At 44.0% G+C, this 25,008-nt stretch overlaps 3 protein-coding genes across 6 annotated transcripts; 2 read left to right on the forward strand and 1 right to left on the reverse strand.

Annotated features, from left to right (window-relative positions):
- The first annotated feature begins 1,041 nt into the window (after positions 1 to 1,041).
- LOC136452608 (uncharacterized) lies at positions 1,042 to 1,656 on the forward strand. Its single transcript, XM_066453214.1, has one exon. It carries the CDS (start codon positions 1,042 to 1,044, stop codon positions 1,495 to 1,497), a length of 456 nt encoding a protein of 151 aa, XP_066309311.1. The 3' UTR covers positions 1,498 to 1,656.
- A 3,417-nt stretch (positions 1,657 to 5,073) lies between these two features.
- On the reverse strand, positions 5,074 to 5,705 carry LOC136450231 (oleosin-like). The gene has a single exon (XM_066450601.1). It carries the CDS (start codon positions 5,641 to 5,643, stop codon positions 5,074 to 5,076), a length of 570 nt encoding a protein of 189 aa, XP_066306698.1. The 5' UTR covers positions 5,644 to 5,705.
- A 7,572-nt stretch (positions 5,706 to 13,277) lies between these two features.
- On the forward strand, positions 13,278 to 20,273 carry LOC136450230 (mitogen-activated protein kinase 16). 4 transcript variants are annotated; one of them, XM_066450597.1, is made up of 10 exons: positions 13,278 to 13,577; positions 13,693 to 14,229; positions 14,325 to 14,384; positions 14,550 to 14,699; positions 17,441 to 17,596; positions 17,686 to 17,823; positions 17,892 to 17,965; positions 18,579 to 18,680; positions 18,920 to 19,082; positions 19,762 to 20,273. In XM_066450597.1, the coding sequence occupies exons 1-10, from the start codon at positions 13,563 to 13,565 to the stop codon at positions 19,834 to 19,836; spliced, it is 1,470 nt and encodes a 489-aa protein (XP_066306694.1). In that variant the 5' UTR covers positions 13,278 to 13,562; the 3' UTR covers positions 19,837 to 20,273. The 4 variants fall into 4 exon arrangements, with proteins under 4 accessions (XP_066306694.1, XP_066306693.1, XP_066306697.1 ...); XM_066450596.1 differs by lacking the exon at positions 19,762 to 20,273 and having other exon boundaries at positions 18,920 to 19,706; XM_066450600.1 differs by lacking the exon at positions 19,762 to 20,273 and having other exon boundaries at positions 18,579 to 18,634; positions 18,920 to 19,058.
- The last annotated feature ends 4,735 nt before the right edge of the window (positions 20,274 to 25,008 follow it).

The following is a 25,008-nucleotide window of genomic DNA, read 5'->3' on the forward strand; positions in this document are numbered from 1 at the left end:
TTATAAGTGGATTTTCAAGAAAAATGACACCAATACAATTTTCACATTTCCAAGCTATATAATTTAAAACTAGTGACGGCCAAAGTTTTCTGTTAAGAACTTAAGCTTGTCCAAAGCATGTTGTAACTATCCAAATGCTACAAATAGATTACTTTTGTTAAGTTTCCACAAACTACGCATTCGTCCCCAGGTTTATTTAGATTGTTGAAATTTCATTCATCTTCCCTGAAAAAAAAATAGAAAATTGGTCTATGCTTGTTAACAAAGTGAACATCATCCAAGGAGGTGGCTACTGGCTAGGATGCATGCCATTGTCGACAAATTTGTCAAAGAATGTATAATGAGCGGAAGAGCAACCGTGATAAGTGAATGTGATGTACGTGGCGTAGGTGGTTAGTAGAGCAAAAGGTGGCTATCCTTATCACCTTATATGCATATTCTAATAGAACTTGAAAATGAATTTGTAATTTATTTATTTTTTTGCAACTGTTGTTTTAATTCCTCAAGCTTCCTCTGAATTCACGATTCTACTATAAATCCCATGTGATCCTTTTATAGAAACTATTCGAATTTCATAATTTCAAATGATACTGGCATTTCTGCACTGTCACAGTGCCGCACTGCTTTGTGCACCTCATTCCTTCCGTACTATTCTGCATATTATATTCATTTTTTGGTCTGGTCTTTTTTCCTTGTAATATTCTTATTAAAAGTTCGTTTTGAAGTGTGACCAATCACCAATAGCATATATTAATTTTCCAACGGTCCCTATAATTTAATTTTCAAAAGCGTAATTAGCAAATTTAAACCTGTAACCTTAATGCGCAATTGAAATGCTGCTTGGTGCCTGGCCCTAATAATTTCATAATTTATCATGTCGGGTGCTAAACGGTCCACCAAACCACTGCTAACTGGGCGTCAGCTCCCCCTTTAATAGCATTCCGATTCTCGCCCCCACAGTAATCCAAAAAAGCCATCACTCCATTGCACTTGCAGACCTGCAGTCTTGCTGTTGCACCCGATCGACCCTGCCTTCGCGCCATGTTCAGTGCCATGTCCGCCCTCCTCTCCTCCCTGGCCCGGCGGCTGGTGCCCCTTCGCCGCAGGAAGAGCATCACGTCCTCCACTTTCGTCGTCGCCAGACGTCCGTTCTTCCCGTGCGGCGGGGGGCACCGCGACGTCGTCAGCGACAGCGCCTTCGTCGTCGTCAAGCGCAGCAAGACGCTGAGGAAGAAGGTGAAGCCGCCCAGAAAGGTGGGGGAGCGGAAGCGCGGGCGAGGAGGCGACGACGACGACCTCCTCGACGGCGATGAGGCGTGCGTGTGGCGGCGGACGATCCTCCTGGGGCGTAGGTGCCAGCCACTGGAGTTCACGGGGGCCATACACTACGACTGCGAGGGCCAGCGGCTTTGGGAGCCCCGCACACCGCCGCCGTCGCCGCCGCCGCCGCTGAGCCCCGTCCATCCTTCCGAGCTCGGCTATATGGATCGCGCATAAGACGATCTGCACTGCACAGCAGCCTGCACGTACTCCTACTATGCTAGCTTATGGATGGATGAAGATAGACACGGTTTTCCTTTGGTGACTTCACTGCTTCCTCTCGTGTCTCGTGGCGTGTTCGATCGATCTGTTGTCTTGTGGAACTGAGTAACTAATAATGAGTATATTATATTGTTTCAGTGAAAAAAATGTAGTACAAGAAATTGATTGGTATATAACTTGTGTCGTGTGTAAGATCTTGGTAGATGAACAGTGATGAATCCTTTCCAAAAAAGAAATGGTAGATGAGAGGTTGTTCAACTACCTGTTGCTCACGTTTTGGACGCATGCACGCTGGCAGTACCCCTCACTTCTGCTTTCGCTGCATGAGCGACTCTGTTTCGGTCTGGAACATCGAATTTGTTAGCAGGCAGTCACTAGCATGCTATAGTGCGTCTCCTAATTCAAACGATACTCCACAAACCCGAGTAGCCTGTAAAGAGGTGGATTATTTCTTCATCTGCAGGTATGTTAATTTATCATGTCTGGTGCCAAACGGTCCACCAACTACGAAATATACATATCTATGACTACTAGATTATTAATTGGTTTTCTTGCTCTGTTATCATTGTCAATTTCTGTTTACAAATATTTGTCAATATATGACAATCATATGATATATTCATGATTTTTGTTTTCTATAGCGGGTATGTGAATTCAAGTGCAGGTTACTTGTTGAGTATTTTTACTTGCGCGGTATGGGTATGGGTAAATTCTTTTTACCTGTGGACGAGTATGGGTATATTAACAAGTATAATTTTATCTGTCGAGTGCATGCATAGATGGTATTACCCGATAGGTATACACCCGTTGCCATCTCTACCTCTGCTATTATGATTCATAAAATTATGCCACCACATACTCAAAATCAAGAGGGTTCACGAGTTTCTCCGGTCCCCATGTCGTCCTCATTGGCGACACGGGTGGTCCCTCCCTCCCCCATCCCTCTTGGACCTAGCACCGCCATTAGGACCTTCCGAAATGACCTCGCCTCCCTTACCATTGCCAAAGACTGGATTGTTGTAAGCAGGTGATGGTGACGGGGCCTTCCCTGTCAAGTGAGAGAGTCTCTCGCATGTGACATAGCTTCACTAGTGGCATCGCTTGGTGCAAACATCGTAGATTTGATGTTGTGGTAGGCGAATTTAGCTTCCTTGCATATCCCTCTACCCCTAGGCTGGATCCATCATGCATGGCATGACCTTAGTGACAGATGGGCATGCAGCGTCGTACTATCAAGGAAGGGGTTGTGTTCATAGAGCAAGTATAACATCAGGCTGTAAGCTGACTAAATGCTGAGATGGAGGAAAGAGGAGAAGCGGACTGTAAGCTTACAGCCTGCTTAGGCACAGGAACGTAACCAAGAAACTTTGTAGAAGAGACAAGTAGGACATGTATTTAATAGTGAATAGCTAACTACTATATGGGTGGGCTGCGAGAAGGCTGCAAAGAAACCTTACAGCCAACAGTCGGCTGAAAGACCGATAGCCCTATGAGTTCGGCTAAAGAAGTTGCACCGGTGATGTAGAGTCAGGTACGAAAAGTTTAGTGACCACCTATGACTGTCATCGGCCCAAGTTCACCAGTGACTGTCATTTGTCCCAAGCTCGCCCTTGAACTCCCCGCCGACCACCACCGGGCTGAGCTCGCCTGGCATCATTGCCACCCTGAACTCACCTACGAATGCCATCGCCCGAACTCACCCTTGTGCTCCTCGCTAAGCGCCGCCTTTTAGCTCCGCACGAGCGGGATAGGCCCATCGACGAGCAAGATGGGCCTAGCAGAGAGGAGCATAGGCCCGATGGGTTGGGGGATGGAGCCACAAGTTTGTCCTCTCTACAGTGCTGCCGGCGGCGATGAGGATGTATATACCGAGGGAGATCAAAAGTTGTGGGCGCCAGTATGTAAAAAATCTTTTTTTTAGAAGTCAGTTTTTTTGGGTAGTAGTGAAAAGCCAACTTATCAAAAAAAGCTCTTTGAAAATAAGTGGATTCAAACAGGGTCAACTCATTCAAAATAAGTGGATGTGGATCTAAACAGAAATTTAGGGGATCTAAGAGGAATCTTATTGGATAACTAAACATAATCTTATTACATCTAAATAGGACCATCTTATTAGATCTAAACAGGACCTTAATTTAGCCAACGAGTCGTGATGTTCAGTCTAAGTTGATCCTGTTTGGCCACCAATTTGTGATGTTTAGTTTAAGTTGTACGCCTTACATGTTTGACATGACTCCACTTCACTAGTAACTTTTTTTCTTTAGCTCCACGAGCTGCTCTACCAGTGGAACTGGAGCTGCGTTAGTGATCTGTTTGGCAAAACACTCCATATGTGAAGCTCCTTAAAATATGCTCTCGTAGAATCTCACGCAGGGGCTCACCATTGCGAGTTGAAGCTACTATTTTCAGCTACATCTCTCATTCATCCCTTGTGAGAGCACAGAGCACAGAGCACATAGCACGTTTTAAAAGGCTTCATGAATGAAGCTATTTTATTTTAGCTTGTTTAACACAATACGGCTCCAAGCCAATGGCGGAGCTATGCCCAAAACGTACATATTTTCGACTCCTCCATATAGCTGAGTGATGATGAGTTTTGTGAAATGTGATGTTGAGTTTGTGAAGTTTTACGGTGCGTGTCTTCAACCATATCGTTGTCGAGTGATGTTGAGTTTGTGAAGTTTTTATTGTGCGTACCGTTGTCGAGTGATGTTGATTTGTTGAGTTTGTGAAGTTTTACCATGCGTGTCGATATCGTTGTCGAGTGATGTTGAGTTTGCCGTGCGTGTCGACTCCCCCATATCGTTATCGTCTGCCCCGTATCGTTGTCGACGTCCGCTGGTCCGCAGAGTTCCAGCTGTGTATTGGCGTTTGTTTTCTTTCTTTTCTTTTACCGCCTGAGCTATCTGTTTTTTTTCAATAATATTAATATTTTTATATCTATAGAGATAGAAACTGTAAATGCAAGTTCGTTCAAAAATCAAAACAAGAAATAGTTCCAAGACCCCTTAAATCCAAATTACGTGGGCATACCGCTTCTAGCGAAACACGACTGCTACACGACAAAACATATGAACAGCACGAGAAAAAAAGACATCTCAGGACAGTCCCAATGGTGCATTGATGATGGTTTCTATCCTCATTAAATGACTTGCCACGTAGGCAAAATGCTGACGTGGCAACGTAATTAATGAAGAAAGAGAGCAAAAATCATAGAAATGGTTTCTTCATGAAGAAACCAGGTCTATTCTTGATCCAATGCACTAAGAAACCATGAAATCGCCATTGGGGAGAAACCACCAGTTTCTAGGGAGCTCGTGTCGCACTTTCATTGGAGGAAAAGATAGAGTTGGGAGAGAGAAAGAGAAAATAGTTATTACTCATAGAAACCATGGATTGGAAAGCAGTACTTTTTTTAGTGTGGTATCCTGTATTATAGACTAGTTTCGGAACTGCTCTCAGAAACCATCCGACCTCGAGTCCCGAGGCCCCATGATTCATGAACCATGCCGCCCCGGCACACGGGCTAGGCTACGCCCCGGGCGCGGCGTCCTTGACCCGAGCGTGCGAGCGCGGCGGGTACCCGCCATACTCTCGCGCGTAGGCGTCGTAGTACCCCCTGACTCGGCTGGCCACGTCCGCGACCGTGCCCCCGCGGGCGTAGTGGTCGTGGTCGGCGGCGGACTCCACCCGGTGCGCGCCGACGGGGTGGCGCCCCGTGAAGTAGCGGTGCGCCCACGTGCCCACGGCGACCGCGGCCACGCCGGCGCAGCAGGCGAGCAGCGAGGCGGCCCCCGTCAGCAGCGCCACGACCACCACGGGCGCCCAGAGCGGGACGGTGAGGAGCACGAGTGGGCTGAGCAGGACCAGCGCGGCTGTGAGCGTGACGCCCGCCAGGACAAGGAGCGCGGTCAGGGTGACGGCCAGCGCGAGGAAGCCCAGGAGGTGCTGGGTGGAGCCGTGGACGTGGTGGAACGTCTGGACGGCGCTTCCGAGCAGCGAGCGCTGCTGGCGCTCCGTCGACGACGACGCGTGGCCGCGCCGGGCGGCGGCGGGGCTGGGCAGGGCTGCGCGTGGCCCGGGCAGCGGCCGGCCTGCCATGGCGAGGCGAGAGTGCGCGGATGGAAGGGGGAGAGAATTCGTTGGGCGCTGGGCGATGGCGGGCGGGGATCCAGGGGGTTAAGTGCAAGGGCTCGGAGTCTGAGCGACGTGTGGCAGCGCCCGCAGTGCTGCGTGGGCGCGTGGCATGCGCGGCGACATGTGGAACTAGCAACGAACAGAGAGCACTTGCAATCACGAAATGGGAAGAGGTAAAAGAATCGTACACGTAAAAGCAGTCAGCAGAGCGAGCTACTACCGTATTCTTCTTTTGTATAGGAGGACTACACACGATTTTAGAGGCCCATGTCCTGGGACATTTACAGATTTGTTTTCTATCACTAAAGTTCAAATCACACACTGGTAATTTGATTGAGCTCCCAAAAAAAACTCTGTACAGGTTGTTAGTTTGTTCCATCAGTGTGTCACCTTCTTAGCTCCGCAAAAGCATCCAAGCTCTCGGCTGTGAATCCGCCTGCAAATTGGCAACGGGACAAAACTAATCTAGAACTGTCAACCATGAAAACAAAATAAAGACAACGGCGCGCTTTCATGCCTGATGAACACGGAAGGCGAACCTGGCACCCTGATGGAGCAAGACTTCCCCGTTCTGCTCTTTCAGATGAGACGGTTGAAAAGTTCCATCTCCCTGCTCTGCTCCTCGGTGTTGCCACTGAGGCGGCTCTTGTTCGGCTGGTATTAAAGTCGGCTGAAGCTGTTTTGTTGTAAAAGAAAAATACTGTAGATTTTAGTTGATAAGCCGGGGATAAGTTCAAACGAACATGCCCTCGCCAGGTTGACGCATGCCGACTTTGATCTGCCACGTGCATGTCATCGCATCACAAGACGAGGACTCAGATTAAAATGCAGGCTGGCTTTAGGTGCTTACAGTAACCGTGACCGTGTAGTGCTAAATGGAGTAGTTCACTTCAGTCAGACAACGAGCGTGTCTAAATGTAGCGACGCACCTTGACAATCAAACCCGTGTCCGACATCATCCATCCTACCGGTATGTCTTGCTCCTCGTACCGCGGCATGAGATTGCTCTTGGCGTCAGCAGCCTCGCGCTCTTGTATGAACTTGTACACGCTCCTCTGATCTGCAAAACAATCAGTGGAACATGGCTGGATCAGTGGAGAAAGCGGTGGTAACATCCAAGTACTCGCAACGTGACATAGAGCAAGTATAATAAGAGGTTGTAAACTGGCTAAATGCTGAGATGAAGAAGAGAGGAGAGGAGAGAGAAGAAGCGGGTTGTAATCTTATAGCCGGTTTAGACATAAGAATCAAAAAACTTTGTGAGAGAGACAAGTAAACCCTGTATTAATAATGAAGAGCTGACTGCTATATGGGTGGACTGAGAGAATGCTACAAAGAACCCTTATCACCAACAGTCGGCTATGTTATTAGCCTCGCCCTAAATGCACTTTTCAAAGAGGGAGAACATCTTGCCGAGCGCCGGTCGCAGTGAAGCGCGGGGTCGTCATCGACGAACGGCACGATCCGCGATCTGCTTTTGCAGCTGCAGGAGCCCATGGTACTTGGCAGCCGCGTCTCGTAGATCGTAGCGCATCCGCTCTTTTCTCCGGGCAGTCGAAGTGCTAGAGGACCGCTTGCTCGTCGACCTGAAGATGCACTACTGGAAACCGGCACTTTGCCGAGTGCATGCGGCACTTGGCAGAAACCGGCACTTTGCCGAGTGCATGCGGCACTCGACAAAGGCTTTGCCGAGTGCCACACTCGATAAAGGACACTCGGCAAAAAATTAATCGACAAAGAAGCCTTCACCGAGTGCTTTTTGTCGGGCACTCGGTAAAGCTTTTGCCGAGTGCCGGAAAAGCACTCGGCAAAGATTTACACTCGGCAAAATAAAAATGCGAAAAAAACCCAAAAATAATAGCAAAATTTTTTTTCCGGGGGAGGCCGCCCCCGGCCAGCGCCCGTCCGTCCAGCGCCACCGGCCATCGAAGTCGCTGCATTTTTTGCAGCAAAATTCGCGGCTAACGTGGCCAGCGGGATTCGAACTCACGATCTCTTCCTCGCGTGTCTGCTGCTCTACCACTACACTACACTATCACTTGTGTCTAGATTCCGTTATCTATCCTCATATATTATACTAAATCAAGAGTAAATTGCTTGTTTGAGGTCCTAAATGAATTCAAATAAAAAATTGGTCAACTACAAAGTTTCATAACTTTTCGAGATCTACAATTTTCATTTAGAAAGTTTTTCCATCCAAGGTCGTTTGAAAAATTCAAATTTTAAATTTGAGAGATTCAAACGTAGTTTTGCATGATAAGATGATTTCAAATCAAAAAGTTGTCAACTACATAGTTTTATAACTTTTGGAGATCTACAATTTTCATTTAGGAAGTTTTTCCATCCAAGGTCTTTTGAAAAATTCAAATTTTCAAATTTTCAAATTCAAACGTCGTTTTTGCATGACAAGATGATTTCAAATCAAAATGTTGCCAACTACAAAATTTCATAACTTCTCAAGATCTACAAAGTTTATTTTGGTCATTTGTTCATCCGACATAGTGGTAGTAACATTATTCACAAATCTTATATATCTCTCTTCTACTTTTATTAAACTAATATGAAAGATATGAGAGATGTAGATTTTATGAACAGCGTTATTGTCGCTTTGTCAAATAAAAAAATGACCAAAATAAACTTTGTAGATCTTGAGAAGTTATACAACTTTGTAGATGAAAAGTTTTTCATTTGAATTCATTTAGGGTCTCAAAAATTGTTTTGAAAAAAATGATTTGCCGAGGACTAAAAAAATGCACACGACAAAATGCCTCTTTGCCGAGTGTAAAAAAAAAAAGGCACTCGGCAAAGACGCATTTTGTCGAGTGCTGCCAAATGGCACTCGACAAAATGCCTCTTTGCCGAGTGTCAGATAAAAGGCACTCGGCAAAGACGCATTTTGCCGAGTGCCGAAAAATAGCACTCGACAAAGCCATATTTGTCGAGTGCCGAAAAAAAACACTCGACAAAGCCATATTTGTCGAGTGCCCAATAAAATATACTCGATAAAGCTTCCGGCACTCGGCAAAGTACCGGTTTCGGTTTGATTTGGTTTGATCAACGTGGCGCGTGTTCCAATAGAAATAAATTCGATCAATGGCACCGAATTAGTATTTGATACCCACCAGGAGGGAGAGCTCTTCGTCTAGCCGGGCCACGAACGCGACCACGTCTTCGATGCTGGCGAAGGTCGTATCCTGGACCTCTGACCTAGCTCTCTTCTCCGAGTCCGAGCGCGGGCAACTTGCTCATGGCGAACTTGCTTCTTGGGCCTCGGTGAGCTGGTTCGGATTGTTTACCCGGACCCCCTGGCGGCCTGGCCTCCTCCAACCTACTAACGTACGACATGCTCTTGCCATGCTGGTTATTGCTGTTTATTCCTGCCATGCTCAGCTGTTGGCGTCAACTTTCTGCAGTCTGCACCAAGCAGCACGCGACGGGTTAGCTTCGACATGGTAGAGAGAACGGGACGTGTGACGCAGCGAGTGGTGATATGGTAGTCTAGTGAGTGTTCTTCAACCTTGATTTGTGTACTGGCATAAGTTTGTTAGATGTGTATTTCTTTTCGAATCAGATGTGTTGTTAATGTTCAAATGTACTCTGCACCTGTAGCAAGTTGACTTTGACAATCCGTCCCCAAGAAAAAAGAAATGGGAGGTGCGGCTGACGCTCCGTAGAGGGACAATATCATTTACAAGTGTCGCAAAATATCATTTACAATAGAATTTATCCATACATTAACCTGTTTACAACCCTCGGTTCTTGACTCCATCCTTATTCATTTTGATATGGGAAACACAGATATAGAAATCTAAAATCAAAAGCCTGATACAGTTCAACGTGGCAAGTAGAGTCTCTCAACAACACAATTACATACTGATATTTAGAGTAAGTTAAGTATAAGATTAAGATATCTGAAATAGCTCCCTGATGCCTAGACATTCAACCAGAATGGCGAACGAGTGGCAAAGCAACAACAGGGATTCTAAATGCAGAGTGTTGTGCTTAAGACAATAGCCAACCATTTTATCCTGCTCCATCATCACATCTTACAATGACGAAAACTGCTATGACATAAGTGACACCAATCATCCGTGACTTGTAGGTTGCTGGGTAAACAATCATAACACATTCAGAATTTTCAAATTACAGCAAGTCCAAAACATATAGAACATAAACTACAATTAGGATTGGTTAATTAATTAGCATACAAGTGATGCAGTAGGAATTTAGCAAAGCGACACGCAAGACAAGTGAACTACTAATATGATGTCCTGTTGTGTCTTCTACGGGCTACCCTCGTCTTGTTGCGCCTTCTGTGGGTCGGACTAGGCAATGTAGGTGATTGAGAGGAAAGAGTGGTTGCTGGGGCTTGGGGGGTGGGGGTGGGCAGCGACGAGCGAGAGCAGCTTTTGGGGCGAGCGGTGAGTGCGCTGCCTCCACCTCCACTATATATAAATAAACCCCACTTCCGTCTTTCCCCTCATCTTTCTTCAAAGACAAAGAGTAGAGGGAGGGAGGGAAGAAACCTACCAGCGAGTATGGAGGCGAACCGTCGCGGATGCTTTGCCGCTCTTCTCCTCTGGTTACTGCTAGCTGGAATAGAGGGCTGTGACCTATCGCGTCGTCTTGCCGCTCGCGGGGGTGGCGCTCCTCGCACCCGTTTTTTACGACGGCGTTACTAGTGGGCTTCCGGTGGTGGGCTTCCGATGGAGGCTCATATCCTCGACTGCGGCGTCACTGGTGGGCTTCCGGTGGAGGCAGGTAAGAGAGTACACGTGCCCCTACCTTTAGATCTTAGCTTCATTTCTACACACGGTGATTGTAGAACATCTAGGAGATCTTTGTTTCAATTCTGCACACGGTCGAATGATTAAAAAGTTGTTTTTTATGGCTCACGCTTATAAAACATCAAGGATATCTTCATTTCAGTTTTGCACACAGTAAATTGATTAAAAAGTTAATTTTTTAATGGCTCGTGGTTGTAGAACATGGGTGTGCGGGGTGAGTAACATGTTTTGTTGCTTTTTTAGTCCATCCATAAATAAGCTGGCTATATGATCCATGGGCTATCCGCCACTTCTTTCATTTATGTGAAAAAGTCAAAATCTTAATATCGAGTACTTGCAACTGGAAACCGTAAGCTACTCAAGATTAATCAAATCGACGATGTATGGATGTGACGCCCACACTCTGGGATACCATATAACCACATACCGCCCGATCCCTAGGTAGAATGAGACTCTTACACTCAAGTGCTGCGAGGCTATAGCTGGCTCTGTCGATCTTGGGGCTATCTGTATCTCGTTATGAACTCCACATACATGTAGCGATCTATAATCAGGGTTGAACATGTCTATGATATGTACTCTAAATGTGGTGGCGTCCGTTCTGTGTCACACCATACTGTTTATGCAAAGGGAAAGGGTGAAGTTCTCGTGGATGTGGGCAAGCGGCTCGGGGACGAGCAGCGAGCGATAGGCTTTGAGGGCGAGCAGCGAGCGATAAGGCTTTGGGGGCGAGGGAGAGCATTTTTAGATCTTGCAAAGGGGATGACGAAGTTCTTGTGGAAAGGTCGTAGGCGAGCCAAAGAGAAATAAGTTGGAATAAAAAAGGTATGATGTACTCCCTCCGTCTCAAAATAAAAGCACATCTCGCTTTCTGACAAAGCAAACTTTTTAAATTTTGACCAAATGTATAAAAACATTCTATTATTTGTCATGTATAATAAGTATCATTAAGGCAATACTTATTAAGCACCTCTGTGGAAGTTATGTGATTACTGTTCTAACACAAGCTACCGAATCTTGCAAAACACGGCAAGGCAATCTAATATATAGCCTGTGGTCCGCGCATGGGTCTGGAAGTTTCTCCTTTCTCATTCTTATAAATATCTTGTTTGGCCTGAGCACAACTTGGCTTAGCATGGATCTAGAACTTTCTCGTTCTTATATATCTTCTCCATGCTAAGCTCTGGATCTGACGAGCAAGCGTATCGCAGTGACAGCAGCGGCCGCGGCGGCACTAGATCTGAAGGGCTTGGCTGTGGACGTGAGTGCATTGGTGATCTTAGCCTTTTTGGCGACAGGGCCTCGGCGGCCGGAGCAGGGGCGGATGCACCCTTCTTCCTCTTCTTGTTGGCGACGGGGGCCTTGGCGGCCAGAGCAGACGACGACTTATTGCCCAGTGCGGTGTGTGGGGCATTGGTGGGGCTGGCCTCCGTTGCCGGCGCCGGTGCCACGGCGGACACCTCGCGCATGACCGTGGGTGGCGGAGACCTAGCAGTGGTGGAGACAGGAGTTCGCGAGTCGCACGCGATGGAGATGGGGTTGCAGGCCTCTGCGGGCTTTTGCGGGTTTTGCAGGTTGTCCACTTGCGCCAGCAGGCTAGCCTGCCTCAATCCGCAACAGAAAAATAGGCAGCCTGCTGTTGTCTAGCCGGCCTTTTTTTCCGGAGCTGGTTAAGTGGGCTTGCGGGGCCGCTTGCATCCTTAGAGCCTAGAGGTGCCACTCTTGATCACTAAGAGCAAGTTTAATAAGCATATCTATTAGCCAAGTTCACGTGTGATCTTGAGACACTACAAGAGATAAGCAGTGGTACAACCACCTAAAAAAGTACTTAGGTGTTTAAGTCCCTGAAGTGCATTTAAACTAGGTGATAAACACTAAGTTCAACCTATGTAGCTACTTGTGTTGCTGGTTGCAAAGAACAAAAATTACTGAACCAAGTATTTATGTGCTTGCGACATTCAGGCCAACGGTCAATTGTACAAATAAATCAAATAAGGTGTCGACAAGTTGAAGCAGACAAGGCCCTGTTCGCTTTGCTGATAAGCCAGGCTGAAAGTACTTATCGCTGATTTTTTGTGAGAGAAAAATATTGTACCATAACTGATAAGCCAGGCTGATAAGTTCAAGCGATATTGTTCACTGGTCAAATATAGTGGCTCTTACAACCAGGTTCAAATAACATAAGACACACCAAGGACACACAAATACTTGAAAGCTCAAGAAATAAAACATGATTTGCAGTGAAACTAAAACTTGATTAAAAAAAACTATTACTACCATGAGCAGCTATTACACTAATGACTTACAAATAAATCTAGCATCCACAATTTACTTAGCCATATCTCCTGATGACTAGCAAACGGTCGATGATTGAAGGAAGAAGATGACTAGATTAGTTTTTAATATTTTTAAAAGGTAATTTTATGTCAAGCGATACATGTTTGTACTATCAATTGTTTTTCTTTATAAAAATCATATATAAGCCACTCTTAAGCGTCTTTCTTGATTATAAAATTGCTGGGAGTATGATAGAACTTGCGCAGAATAATGGATGGACCCTTCAAAAGCGCTCTTGGATCGCTTGTATTTGGGCAGGCGGTTTCGGGCTTTCGGCCTTCTGGACCGTTTGATGATTTTGGTGAAACGTTGCCTTGGATCGCTTGTTGGGCAACTATACGGGTCTGAATGTAGCCCATTTAGACGCACCATTATCGTAGTATACAGAAATCTAAAAGCCCAAGCTGGGAAATCTGTGGAATGCCCGGTGCCGTCACCGGTCACCGTACTCCGTCACGTCGTGCCATGGCTCATCTGACCGCAGTGCTCCCGCTCCCGCGCTGCCCGCGCACCGCGCGCCCGCCGTGGTCGGGCGTCCGCTGCCCACTTGCGCGCTTCCCCTCTGCTCCCCCGCCGTACGTAAAATGGACCTATCCACATCACCCCGGCGCCTCCCCCTCTTCCTCCTCCCTCACCGTCACCGCGGCCCCAACCGTCGCCACCGGCAGCAGGACGGTTCACCCCGCGCGAGAGGGAGACGCCGCCGAGGGCGAGGGGTGCGTCCCGCCGGATCGGCACGGGGGCGACGCACGCGACGCCATGGACGAGAAGAAGGTGCGGGCTGGCACCGAAATCCCCTCTTAATCGGGATATGTTCTTCGGTTAACGCGTATCCGGATTCGGAGTGTGGATTTGATGGGCTCGGTCCCCGTCGACGTGGCGTGACCAGGGCTCCGGGGAGGCGCCGTTCTTCACGGACTACGGCGAGGCCAGCAGGTACGAGGTCACCGAGGTGGTCGGCAAGGGCAGCTACGGCGTGGTCGCCGCCGCCCTCGACACCCTCACCGGCGAGCACGTCGCCATCAAGAAGATCAATGACGTCTTCGAGCACATCTCCGACGCCACCCGCATCCTCCGCGAGATCAAGCTGCTCCGCCTCCTGCGCCACCCGGACATCGTCCGGATCAAGCATATCATGCTCCCGCCATCGCGCCGCGAGTTCCGCGACATTTACGTCGTCTTCGAGCTCATGGAGTCCGACCTCCACCAGGTAATCAAGGCCAACGACGACCTCACGCCCGAGCACCACCAGTTCTTCCTGTACCAGCTGCTCCGCGGCATGAAGTACATCCACGCAGCCAATGTCTTCCACCGGGACCTCAAGCCCAAGAACATTCTCGCCAACGGTGACTGCAAGCTCAAGATTTGTGACTTTGGCCTTGCTCGGGTGTCTTTCAACGATACACCTTCAGCAATATTCTGGACGGTAACCAAATCACAAACCAGAGCACATATATTGTGAGATACGATGAGCAGCCACACAGTTTAAGTTGTTGTTCTTGATGTGTAATTTAATCACAGGATTATGTGGCAACAAGATGGTATCGTGCTCCAGAATTATGTGGCTCCTTCTTTTCAAAGGTCGGATAGTTTTCATCCTGACAAAACTTACACTAGCCCTTTATTGATATATGATTTGTTTAGGAGAACCTTTATATGAATGTTAAGTTCATAAATGGAAGGTTCTCGTGTAGGAGTACAACACTTAATTTTGCTGAATTTACAACTTAACATTTAATTTTGCAGTATACTCCTGCGATTGATGTCTGGAGCATAGGATGTATATTTGCTGAAATGCTTACAGGGAAGCCTCTCTTTCCTGGCAAGAATGTGGTACATCAATTGGATCTCATGACAGATCTACTTGGCACTCCTTCATCAGAATCACTTTCCAGGGTCGGTTCACTTTCCCTGCTTCTAGTATAAGAAAATCAGTTACAGGCTTGGAGAGTTGGAGCCTTATCTTTTATTCAGAATCTCTCATAACAGAAAAAATAAGATTGCCTCATCTTAATGCTAAGAAAGTTATTGTTTTACCCCTGGCATCATATTGCAAACTAAGGTATACTAAGGCTGCGTGTGTAGATTCAGAACTATAGCTCAATGCTGCTGAGGTATGGTTAGAGAACTGGATAATTTAGAGGTACAATTTGTACGAGGAATAGAATTGGTGGAATAGTCAATTATATTGCTGAGCCTCGTGGGCAGATTACATAAGAGTACATTCCTTAAGGGGCAAGAAGCCTCCCTTAGAGATAAGGCAAGCTGTGATTACACGATCCTAATCTACCACATTTAGAAATATCCTAATATACTCTAACATTCCCCCTCACAGTCATAACGGGAGCAGCATAGATGGTGAGACTGGAGAAGAAACCCACATTCGAAAGGAAATGTTGATCAGCGACCAGCAAGAGAGAAAACCCCAATCAAAGGATCAGGAAAAGACCCCCAGGGTGGCCAATCAACATGATTGGCAACGCGAGCCCTAGGTGCAGGCGGTGTTGCCCCTGGCGGAGATCCTCATGGGCAATCTCCCTGGGGCATGTTAAACGGAAGTTTTAGGGTTTGTGGTCTAGGATCTAAACCTAAACTCGTGATACCACGTAGGAGGAATAGAATTGTTGTAATAGTCAATTGCATTGCTAAGTCTCGTGGGCAGATTATATAGGAGTACATTGATTAGGGGGCAAAAAGCGTCCCCTTTGAGATAAGGCAAATTGGGATTACATGATCATAATCTACCATATTTGGAGATACCCCAATATAATCTAACACAATTGGCTCATAGCATAATTATAACATTTAGAATTATCTGCACCTCGACCAGTTTGCTATTTTCGTCAACTGTAAAGGTTAAGCGCTTACTTAGGTCACAACTGGCTGCATACAAGCATTTATGTTGGAACCACTGTGAAGGTATATATTGTTTATTCAGTTTCTCCAAGTTTGCATTGCATTGGTTATGAGGCTTTTTGACAATGCAGAAGCTTAATTAATTAGTTAATGATTTCCATACAATATAATAGTAAAACTGTGTAAATTAGCAGAATAGGTATTACATGAACATAGTCACTTTCCTTTTAAACTGATAATTGACATGCAAGGCCATCTAAATTCCCATTTCATGTGAAGGACCAGGGTTTTTCTATTACTTTTCTGTCTAAATCATGTGAAAATCAAGTTTTAATATGCAATGTTAATAATAGTTTTGTTGAAAAATCTGTAGTTCACGATGTGAAGTCCAAATCTTATATATTTGATTTCAACCATAGCATTGGCCATATCTTGATTAACTGAAAATAAACACCCTTGTATGTTGAGTTTGGGAAAAAAAAATGTTTACACTCTAGAAGAAGAAGAAGAAGAAGAAGAAAATGCTAGAGATGTATCCATCTTCAAATTTAAGACCAAACCTGATTTACTGAACCAGCATAGACTTTCTGGAGGTTTCCATCTTCAACTGCAAGGCCACACTTGAAATACTAAGCCAGCATAGGCTCTCTGGTATGCATGTTATATGATACAATCCATTATGGTATGGGTATTGAATACTTTCCTCCAGTCTTGGCTAAATTTCTGGCCTTTCAGCTACCACTGTAGTGTTATTTAAGCAATTGTAGTTGTAATGGTTGTTTTCTATTTTTGCTTGTCTCATGTATAAGTTGAACTGAACTCAATTTGAATTTAATAATACATAGTGTGTTTCTTGGCCAAAGGGTGCCTAGCTCAAACGGTTAGGTGACCCAGCGGCACTCCTCAGGTCCTGGGTTCGACTCCCCGTGGGAGCGAATTTCAGGTTGAGGTTAAAAAAATCCCCTCGTCCGTCCCCATAACCAAAGCACTGGGGGGGCACCGGCCCAATTCTCACTTGGGCGACGGAAAGCCACCGTGTAAGGGTGGGGGCGGGGGTTCGGGGGTTTTCTCGGCCGGGTGAGAAGGTCCTTCTTCTTATTTGTAATGCTGTGGGGGCAATCTTAACCCCCCCGGTCGAGTTTTTTTATAGTGTGTTTCTTGCCCCCCCCCCCCCCCCCCCCCCCCCCCAACCCCCCACATAAAAAATATGAGACCACCGTAGGAGAAACTAGGTGGTTTTTCAATAAAAAGGAAACAGGCACCCAAACTCTAGTTGAAGAGGACTTGAGCTTGGATGGTTGGGTACCTCACCATATCTCCCACCCAACCAGTTGAGTTAGGCTTACTTCCTTGTTTCTTGGCTCCTATTTTGATGATAATATAAGTTATATAAGTGTGTTTCAGTCGATACATAGTGTGTTTAATTTGTTAGCAATATACCCCCGCCATTTAGGAATGATAAACGTATTTTGATTTGGAAAAATCACATTTTACAAATTTTGACCAACAATTAGTCAAAATTATATGCAAGTTTAGGTCATAAAACTTGCTTCAATACATTTGTATTCAAAGTGCCTTTGAGATGGCGTTGACTCTTTAGCTATTGACAACCTATTGTAAGAGAAATTAAGGTTCAAAGTATACTTTGCATGACTTTTCTTTTATCAAAATATGCTTACTATTCTTGGATGAAGGGATTAATGTGTTCCTTTTGGTCCAACAATCATAGTGCAACCGTTTTTGCTACTCTAAGCTATTTTTCACCCTTTTATCATTTGTAGATTCGAAATGAAAAGGCTCGCCGATACTTGGGTAACATGAGAAAAAAGCATCCAGTTCCTTTTACGCAGAAGTTTCCTGGTATAGATCCAATGGCTCTTCATTTGCTTGAACGTCTACTTGCTTTTGATCCGAAGGATCGACCAACTGCTGCAGAGGTAGTAGCAATGTCAGCAAGAAGCGGTAGTTTCAAAATGTTGTATTATTAGTTATGCTCAATACTGATATTACAATAGTGGAATTCAAGGCCTTAACAGATCCATACTTTACTGGATTAGCAAATTCTGAACGTGAACCGATAACACAACCAATCTCAAAATTTGAGTTTGAGTTTGAAAGAAGGAAGCTGGCCAGAGATGATGTTCGGGAATTAATTTACAGAGAGGTACTTTTAGTTAATTCTACTGTGGTTATTATGGTATTATGTTACTAATTCATGATGTATCTGTTTAGACATTGGAATACCATCCTCAGATGTTGCAGGAGTTTCTTGGTGATGGGGATAAGGCGAGCTTTGTGTACCCGAGGTGTGTGCGTGTTGTTCTGTTGCTCTTCTTAAATGCGGATTATACTGTCTTTGAAAAGTCTATAGTATACTTCATTTGTTTGATAGTATTGAGAACCACAACAAAGAAAGACATAGTCGAATTCCTTTTTCTGAAAGATGTGTGCTATCTTAATTTTTTCTCACTGGGTAAAATTTGGTAAAAATGTTTATTTTTAGTTGGTGTTACTTGACATCTCTACTCTGAACTTTAACATGTTGCAATGGTAATATAAAATTGCACTGTTTGGGAGAACTTCGCCATATTACATGAAAAAATAGAAGGCTAGTGCAGATCATTGCTCTTATAATTGCAGAATGAAACCTAACATGGTGAAGTGCTCCCATAGCGCAAATCACCTGTTAAATTACATACATTAGAGAACAGCATATCAAAACTTTTAAATGCTAAACAATTTTGTTTTTATCCAAGTTTCTTTTCTATTCAAACGGAATGAACTTGTATCTTTGATGCACTGTATATTGAATCCAAGCATTGGACTTTGCTGAGCATGATAAGGAGTATTCTATTGCAAAGCTAATTAGTTGAGGGGCTGTTGTAATTGTACCAATGGTAATGGATGCACTATTGACAGTGGGGTGGATCGTTTCAAGAGACAATTCGCTCATCTCGAAGAAAGTGCTTCTAAGGGTGAGAAGACTAGCCCACAGCTGCGGCAGCATGCTTCCTTACCAAGGCAATACTTCTCCCAATATTCTAAAGGACTTTTCAGTGGTCTTTAGTTTTACTGTATGATCGTGAGTTAAGTGTGCATATCCTATGCGGTGGGTAGGAGCAGGACAGAGTTGTTTCTCTTTTGTTGGGATGTAAATCAAAAGTTCAAAGGGTGCAAGTTGTTTATCTTGTATTGATACCGACGTAGAATTACTGGCTGTGAATTTCTCTAGTACTAATAGTTCTTGCATCCTGTCGCAGGGAAAGAGTAAATGACAGTGGCGACGACCTTGAGAAACCAAGTGCAGATTACTGCATAAGATTGCATGTATGTGAGCCACTCTCAAGTACTCGTAACTTTCTGAAGAGCGAAAGCATCAGTGCTTCCCAGTGTGTGGTCATCAAACAAAAGCGAGAGAAAGATGTAAGTGCAATAACCATATCCTATAATATACCAATTGATTCAAGTTGGTCTATCAAGATGTTAGATGACCCTGCTGTCACCTGGTAATTACTAATTTTCAACCAATACAAATGTGAAAGAGAAACTAAAAGGTGTCAGTCAAGTATAATAGGGTGGAACTCAAAAAGCTAATGTTGATTGTTAGATAGAGTACACTTTACTTCCCTAATTACCTTATTATATGAAAATACTGGGATGTGGATTTTTACTCCTATTGCCAAGCATAACCAGCGAGTTATTATCAAAATCAGCAATGCTGATTGGTTCCAACAATAACAAAAGAGAGACGCAGGCAGGAGAAGTTGATACTGACTCCATTCATTTAAAGGGTCCTCTTCTATTATATAACAGATTTTGTGTACAGATTTGCTATTATGTTACTACCGGTTGCCTTTCCTGTGCTTTCATTTTCGCATGACATTGTTCTGGACTTCTGGCCGAACAACCTACTCCACATGATCTACGAGCTACGACTCCACAAGGGTCCAACGGCTCCTAGGTTTCAGAACCATGATGCTTGTTCCAGAATCTTGGTGTTACTCATCGAATGCACTGAAGTTACATACATTATAAGTTGATATCTTGACTGAATGAATTATTATTGACATGCTAAATGGTGTATTAAATACGTACTTTGCAGGAGGAATCTATATCTGAGTATGTGAACGATCCACAGCCTGTTCGTTTGGCTGTGGCTTGTCGTAAACGATCGTAAATTTCCAGCCGGAATAGTATTTTTCTCTCACACAAACCAGCCAGCAGTACTTCTTCACGAACCAGCAACGATATGAACCAGCCAACCGAACAGGCAACCAGCTGATGGTGTGCCACAGAGGATTGCTCAACTCAAAACCTGACAGCCTTAAGGTACATACCAGCAAGACCGATCTGTGCACATCGACCTGGCCATAGCGTACTTGGGAAGGCTGATTCTACAATCTTTGAGATTCAGTAGCCACAATCGTTTTTTGATAATTGTAGTGCATTGTGTTGTATCCCCCCTTCATCTTTCTATCTTGGAGCTAGATATATTTGACTCCAGCTCCAGGTTTTTGTCAGATGGAATTCCTATTCACCCATGATCTGATTAGCTAGTTAAGTATAGGTTAGCCAGTAATTAATCGTAGCATATACAACGTGTTCCAACACACTTTTCTAACAAATATTGACATATTGTCATGAATTTATGAGACTATCCTGATTTCCGTTCCCTACCCCCGCCATTATCTTTTATTTTCTCAAACACGTATGCGTATCATTATATTAAGGGCAAGAATCTATACAAGAAACCTTACACACGCAAAACACAAACCACTAGGATCCTAAACAAACAGTCGCGCTCTTAACCAGAATTGGAGACGACCAGCTACCACACTCAATACACAAACAGCCCCTGGGCAAGGAGATGATTTATGCCTCTCGCCCCAGCAAAACCCCGAAAAAGAAGCTCCTCACTAGCAAGCAATAGTGCCCTAGCTAGGTTAGGAGGTTCACCGTCAAAAACACAGCGAGATTCCATAATGTCCAAGCCCCTAAGCTGATGATGGAATTGAAACCCTTTCTTAAATGATCAGGCACCCTTCTTGAGCTTTTATCCCACCAATCATCAAAGGAGATCTCATCAGATAGGGAGTGAGACTTTGTGGTCCAACTCGGCGCAGAACGAAAAACCAAAATTCTCGTGCAAAGATGCATGTCGACAGCAAGTGGTTAATATTTTCCTCCTCTTAGTCACAAAGGGGACAACAGGAAGGGTGAGGGAGCCTCTTCGTGCCAACCGATCAACTGTCCAACACCTTTTGCGGATCACTAGCCACATGAAAAAACGGCATTTCTCAGGCACCCAAGTTTTCCAAATCCTCTCAGGCGGATTTTGCTGAATAATGCCCATCACCAAAGAACCTCCAAACATGAGCGTCTTCCGCCTCTGGTTGTAGTTGTACTTCTAAGATGATATACCAAAGGGCAAAATATTCAGTGAAAAATGCAACAGAGAAGGCGCCCTGAATCGCCCTGTTCGCTTGGCTTATAAGCCGTATTTTTTCAGACGGCGAATAGTATTTTTCTTTCACAACAAATCAGCCAACAGTACTTTCAGCCGCCATGGCTTATCAGCCAAGCGAACAGGACAATTTATCCCTAACCCATGTAAGGTTAGTTAAAGCTTCCAGAACTGTTCTCTTGTTCCTTTTCCTTTTGGAAACTAATGCCAAGACTTGAGGGGCAAGATTAGCCATACTCTGGCCGTAAATCCACGCGTCGGTCTAAGGCCCTGTTCGGCTGCTTATATAAGCGGGCTTATCAGTCATGGTACAATATTTTTCTCTCCCAACAAATCAGCCGTACAAATCAACACAAGCGGCTTATAGACCAGCCGAGCAAAGTTGCAGCCTCATTACCAATCTCTGAAACAACTGCAATAGAGAAGAAAGCTAGGACACACTTATGAACCCCTGCCATTATCGGCACAGAATTATGAGAACATACAAAATCATGTACAATGTATACCTATTTTTGTGTCTTGGAAACGTAATATGGTGACTTTGCTGATGAACGACGCACAGTGGGAGTGTGGAGCACACATGTTTGCAATGCCGGTTGCCGGCAAAGAAGTGTCATCATCATGACCAGTGGGAACACATGCCCTCGATACGCATGCATGTTCCATCCTAGACCATGAAAGCCTGCATTCATGTAACACCTGTGCCCTTTTTGACCAATGAGGAGCGTGACTAGCTGTAGAAGACTGGCCAGCAGCTTGAGCATATTGGGGATTCTGCATTCCGGGAAGAAGCTTATATTGTACTACCTTAAATTCAAATCATAGTTCGATTTAACTTTGCCATAAGTACAAAATCCATAGTTTCGATTAAGTTTTTAGAAAAAATATGTTAGCATTTACAAGTTCAAATGAATGCACTATCAAAACGTATCATTTATGAATTAACGAAACTAACTCGACATTGTATATGTTCACACATTTTTCTATAAACTTTGTCAAAATTTTAGAAGAGAGACAAAGTGAACTATAATTTCAAAATGAAGGGAGTAGTAAATAGAAAAAAGTAAAACATTTTTTGAGAAGAAAGATAAAAAAAAGCAATTCTCGCTTTTCAAAAAGTCAAACAAATTTAACTTTAACTAAAGTTATATAAAAAAGTACAAAATAAGTACCATTAGATTAGTTATAGAATATATTTTTATAATAAATTTATTTAGAGACATAAATATTAATATTATTTACTATAAATTTGATCAAACTTGAGCTATTTTGATCGGCATGGATTCATTAATTGCATTCTTTTATGAACAATGGAGTATCACCCAAAACCATAGAAAAATCTGGACCTTACTCAAAGACCGCAATAAATTATTTAACTCTAGATTGACACGTGGGTCTAAAGAGATAGACCTGTCCCTAAATAATTATCGTCGTTGGTGTATGTGCCATAAGTTTGACTTGATTTATAGAAAATATATGTAACATTTGTATCTCTAAATAAATTTATTAAAAACTAGATTCAAAGATCTTTCTAATGATACTAATTATGTACCATAAATATTAATATTTTTTATTTTAATATATATTTAGCCAAAGTTGTTTATCGGGAAACGAAAACGGTAGATATTTAGAGACAGTGCCATGTAATCCAGACAAGGTTGCAGACGTTCAGCAACCATTTCAGCGATTTACTGGGACCCGCGGGTGGCTCGAGCACATGCTACGCTAGCTAGACCTGATACAATGATGAACATGTGCTCCTATGAGTTTTGGGCCGCGTTTAGTTCGCGGCAGAATCGGCGCCGCCGGAATTCGCCGGCACTGTTCCGGCACTGTAGCGTACTGTAGCATTCGTTTGTATTTTGTAATAATTGTCTAATCGTGGACTAATTAGGCTCAAAACGTTCGTCTCGCAAAGTACAACCAAACTGTGTAATTAGTTTTTGATTTCGTCAACATTTACAACCAAACTCCATGCATGTACCACAAGTTTGATGTGACGGGGAATCTTCTTTTTGCATAGTGCCAAATTCTGAAAAATGGGGGAACTAAACAAGGCCTTGCTACTACTCCGTACGTGCTCTCCTTACGCTGATGGGCAATGATTTCTGAAGGTACATCTAGGCACCTAGCCATTCCATTGTGCCTATCATATAACTTGAAGGCGTGCACGTCCTCAAATTCAGTAGCGTGTTGAAAAACAGATGAAGCAGGGGGAGCAGGAGCCACACCACCCAGCTGCATGCCATCGATCGGCATGCAGCATGCACGTTGGCACGATGCCACGATCTTGCTTGCCATGTTTTTCTCTCTCTCTCTCTCTAGCCCTCTTTTTGACTGGAAACAGCGGCAAAAAGGTTGGATTGGGTTGGGTAGCTCCAGGTGGTCAGAAGAACCCACGAATCAGAGTCAGATTAGGTACCGCACCTTGCACAGTGTTTGCGAGTGCTTCAGGGCCTCGTTTAGTTCGTGGCGCGTTTGTACAGTGTTCGATGTGACGGCGAACACTGTAGTACTTTCGTTTGTATTTGTGAATTATTGTCCAAACATTGACTAATTATACTCAAAAGATTCGTCTCGTAAAGTTCAACCAAACTGTACAATTAGTTTTTGATTGCATCTACATTTAGTACTCCATGCATGTACCGCAAGTTTGATGTGATGAGAAATCTTCTTTTTGCATAGTGTCAAAGTTGAGAGTTTTGGAGTAACTAAACATGGCCCAGGAGGGTTTAAATCCAGGGCTAAAGTTTAAGACTGTCGTATCGGATGTTATATGGGAGTGTAACATCAAGTGTTTAGACAGTAATAAAAAAACAAATTACAGAAGTTCTTAGTAATTCGCGAGACGAATTTATTAAATATAATTAATCTGTTATTAGCACATGTTTACTGTAGCATCATATTATCAAATCATGGACTAATTAAGTTTAAAAACTTCGTCTCGCAAATTAGTCTCAATTTATGCATTTAGCTTCGTAATTAGTCTACATTTAATACTCTATGCATGTGTTCAAATATTCAACGTGACAGGGCTAAATTTTTGGCCATGCACCGCCTTTTGCCAATATTTCCTCTTCTATACTATGGTAGTAGAGTATAGAGAACGTTAAAAGGTCCTGAAAGAGACATCCGGCAAGGTTCATTTCTTCCCTTTTTCATTCAAAAAGGCTACCCATGCATATACCTGCATATAATACCATGCTTCACCAAGCGTCCCCGACCGACGACCCGTCCAGAGAGATAGAGATAGAGAGAGTACTCCTATGCAATCAAGACCGGCCGTCATCTCCAGTGTGGACAACGAGAGAGGCGGCCAGACTTTAAATCCAGGAGTCTAAGTTTTGGAGTGTTATATTGAATGTTATATGGGGTGTTGTATGGAGTGTTCGGATATTAATAAAAATAAATAAATGACAGAATTCATCAATAATCCGTAAGACGAATTTATTAAGCCTAATTAATCTTTCATTAGCGCATATGTGACTGTAGCAACACATTGTCAAATCATGGACTAATTAGACTTAAAAGATTCGTCTTGCAAATTAGTCGTAAACTGTGTAATTACTTATTTTTTAGTCTATATTTAATACTCTATGCATGTGTGACGGTACAAGGAGTAAACTTTAGGGCGCGTTTAGTTGGCAAAAAATTTTGGTTTCGGCTACTGTAGCACTTTCGTTTGTATTTGGCAATTAGTGTCTAATTATGGACTAATTAGGTTCGAAAGTTTCGTGTCGCGATTTCTCACCCAACTGTGTAATTAGTTTTGTTTTTCGTCTACATTTAATACTCCATGCATGTGCCGTAAGATTCGATGTGATACTTTGGGGCGAAAATTTTTAGAATCGGCCTTACAAAAGAGAAAGGCCTTAATTGTCGACA

The sequence above is a fragment of the Miscanthus floridulus genome, chromosome 5 (assembly GCF_019320115.1).
Source record: "Miscanthus floridulus cultivar M001 chromosome 5, ASM1932011v1, whole genome shotgun sequence".
Classification (NCBI taxonomy): domain Eukaryota; kingdom Viridiplantae; phylum Streptophyta; class Magnoliopsida; order Poales; family Poaceae; genus Miscanthus; species Miscanthus floridulus.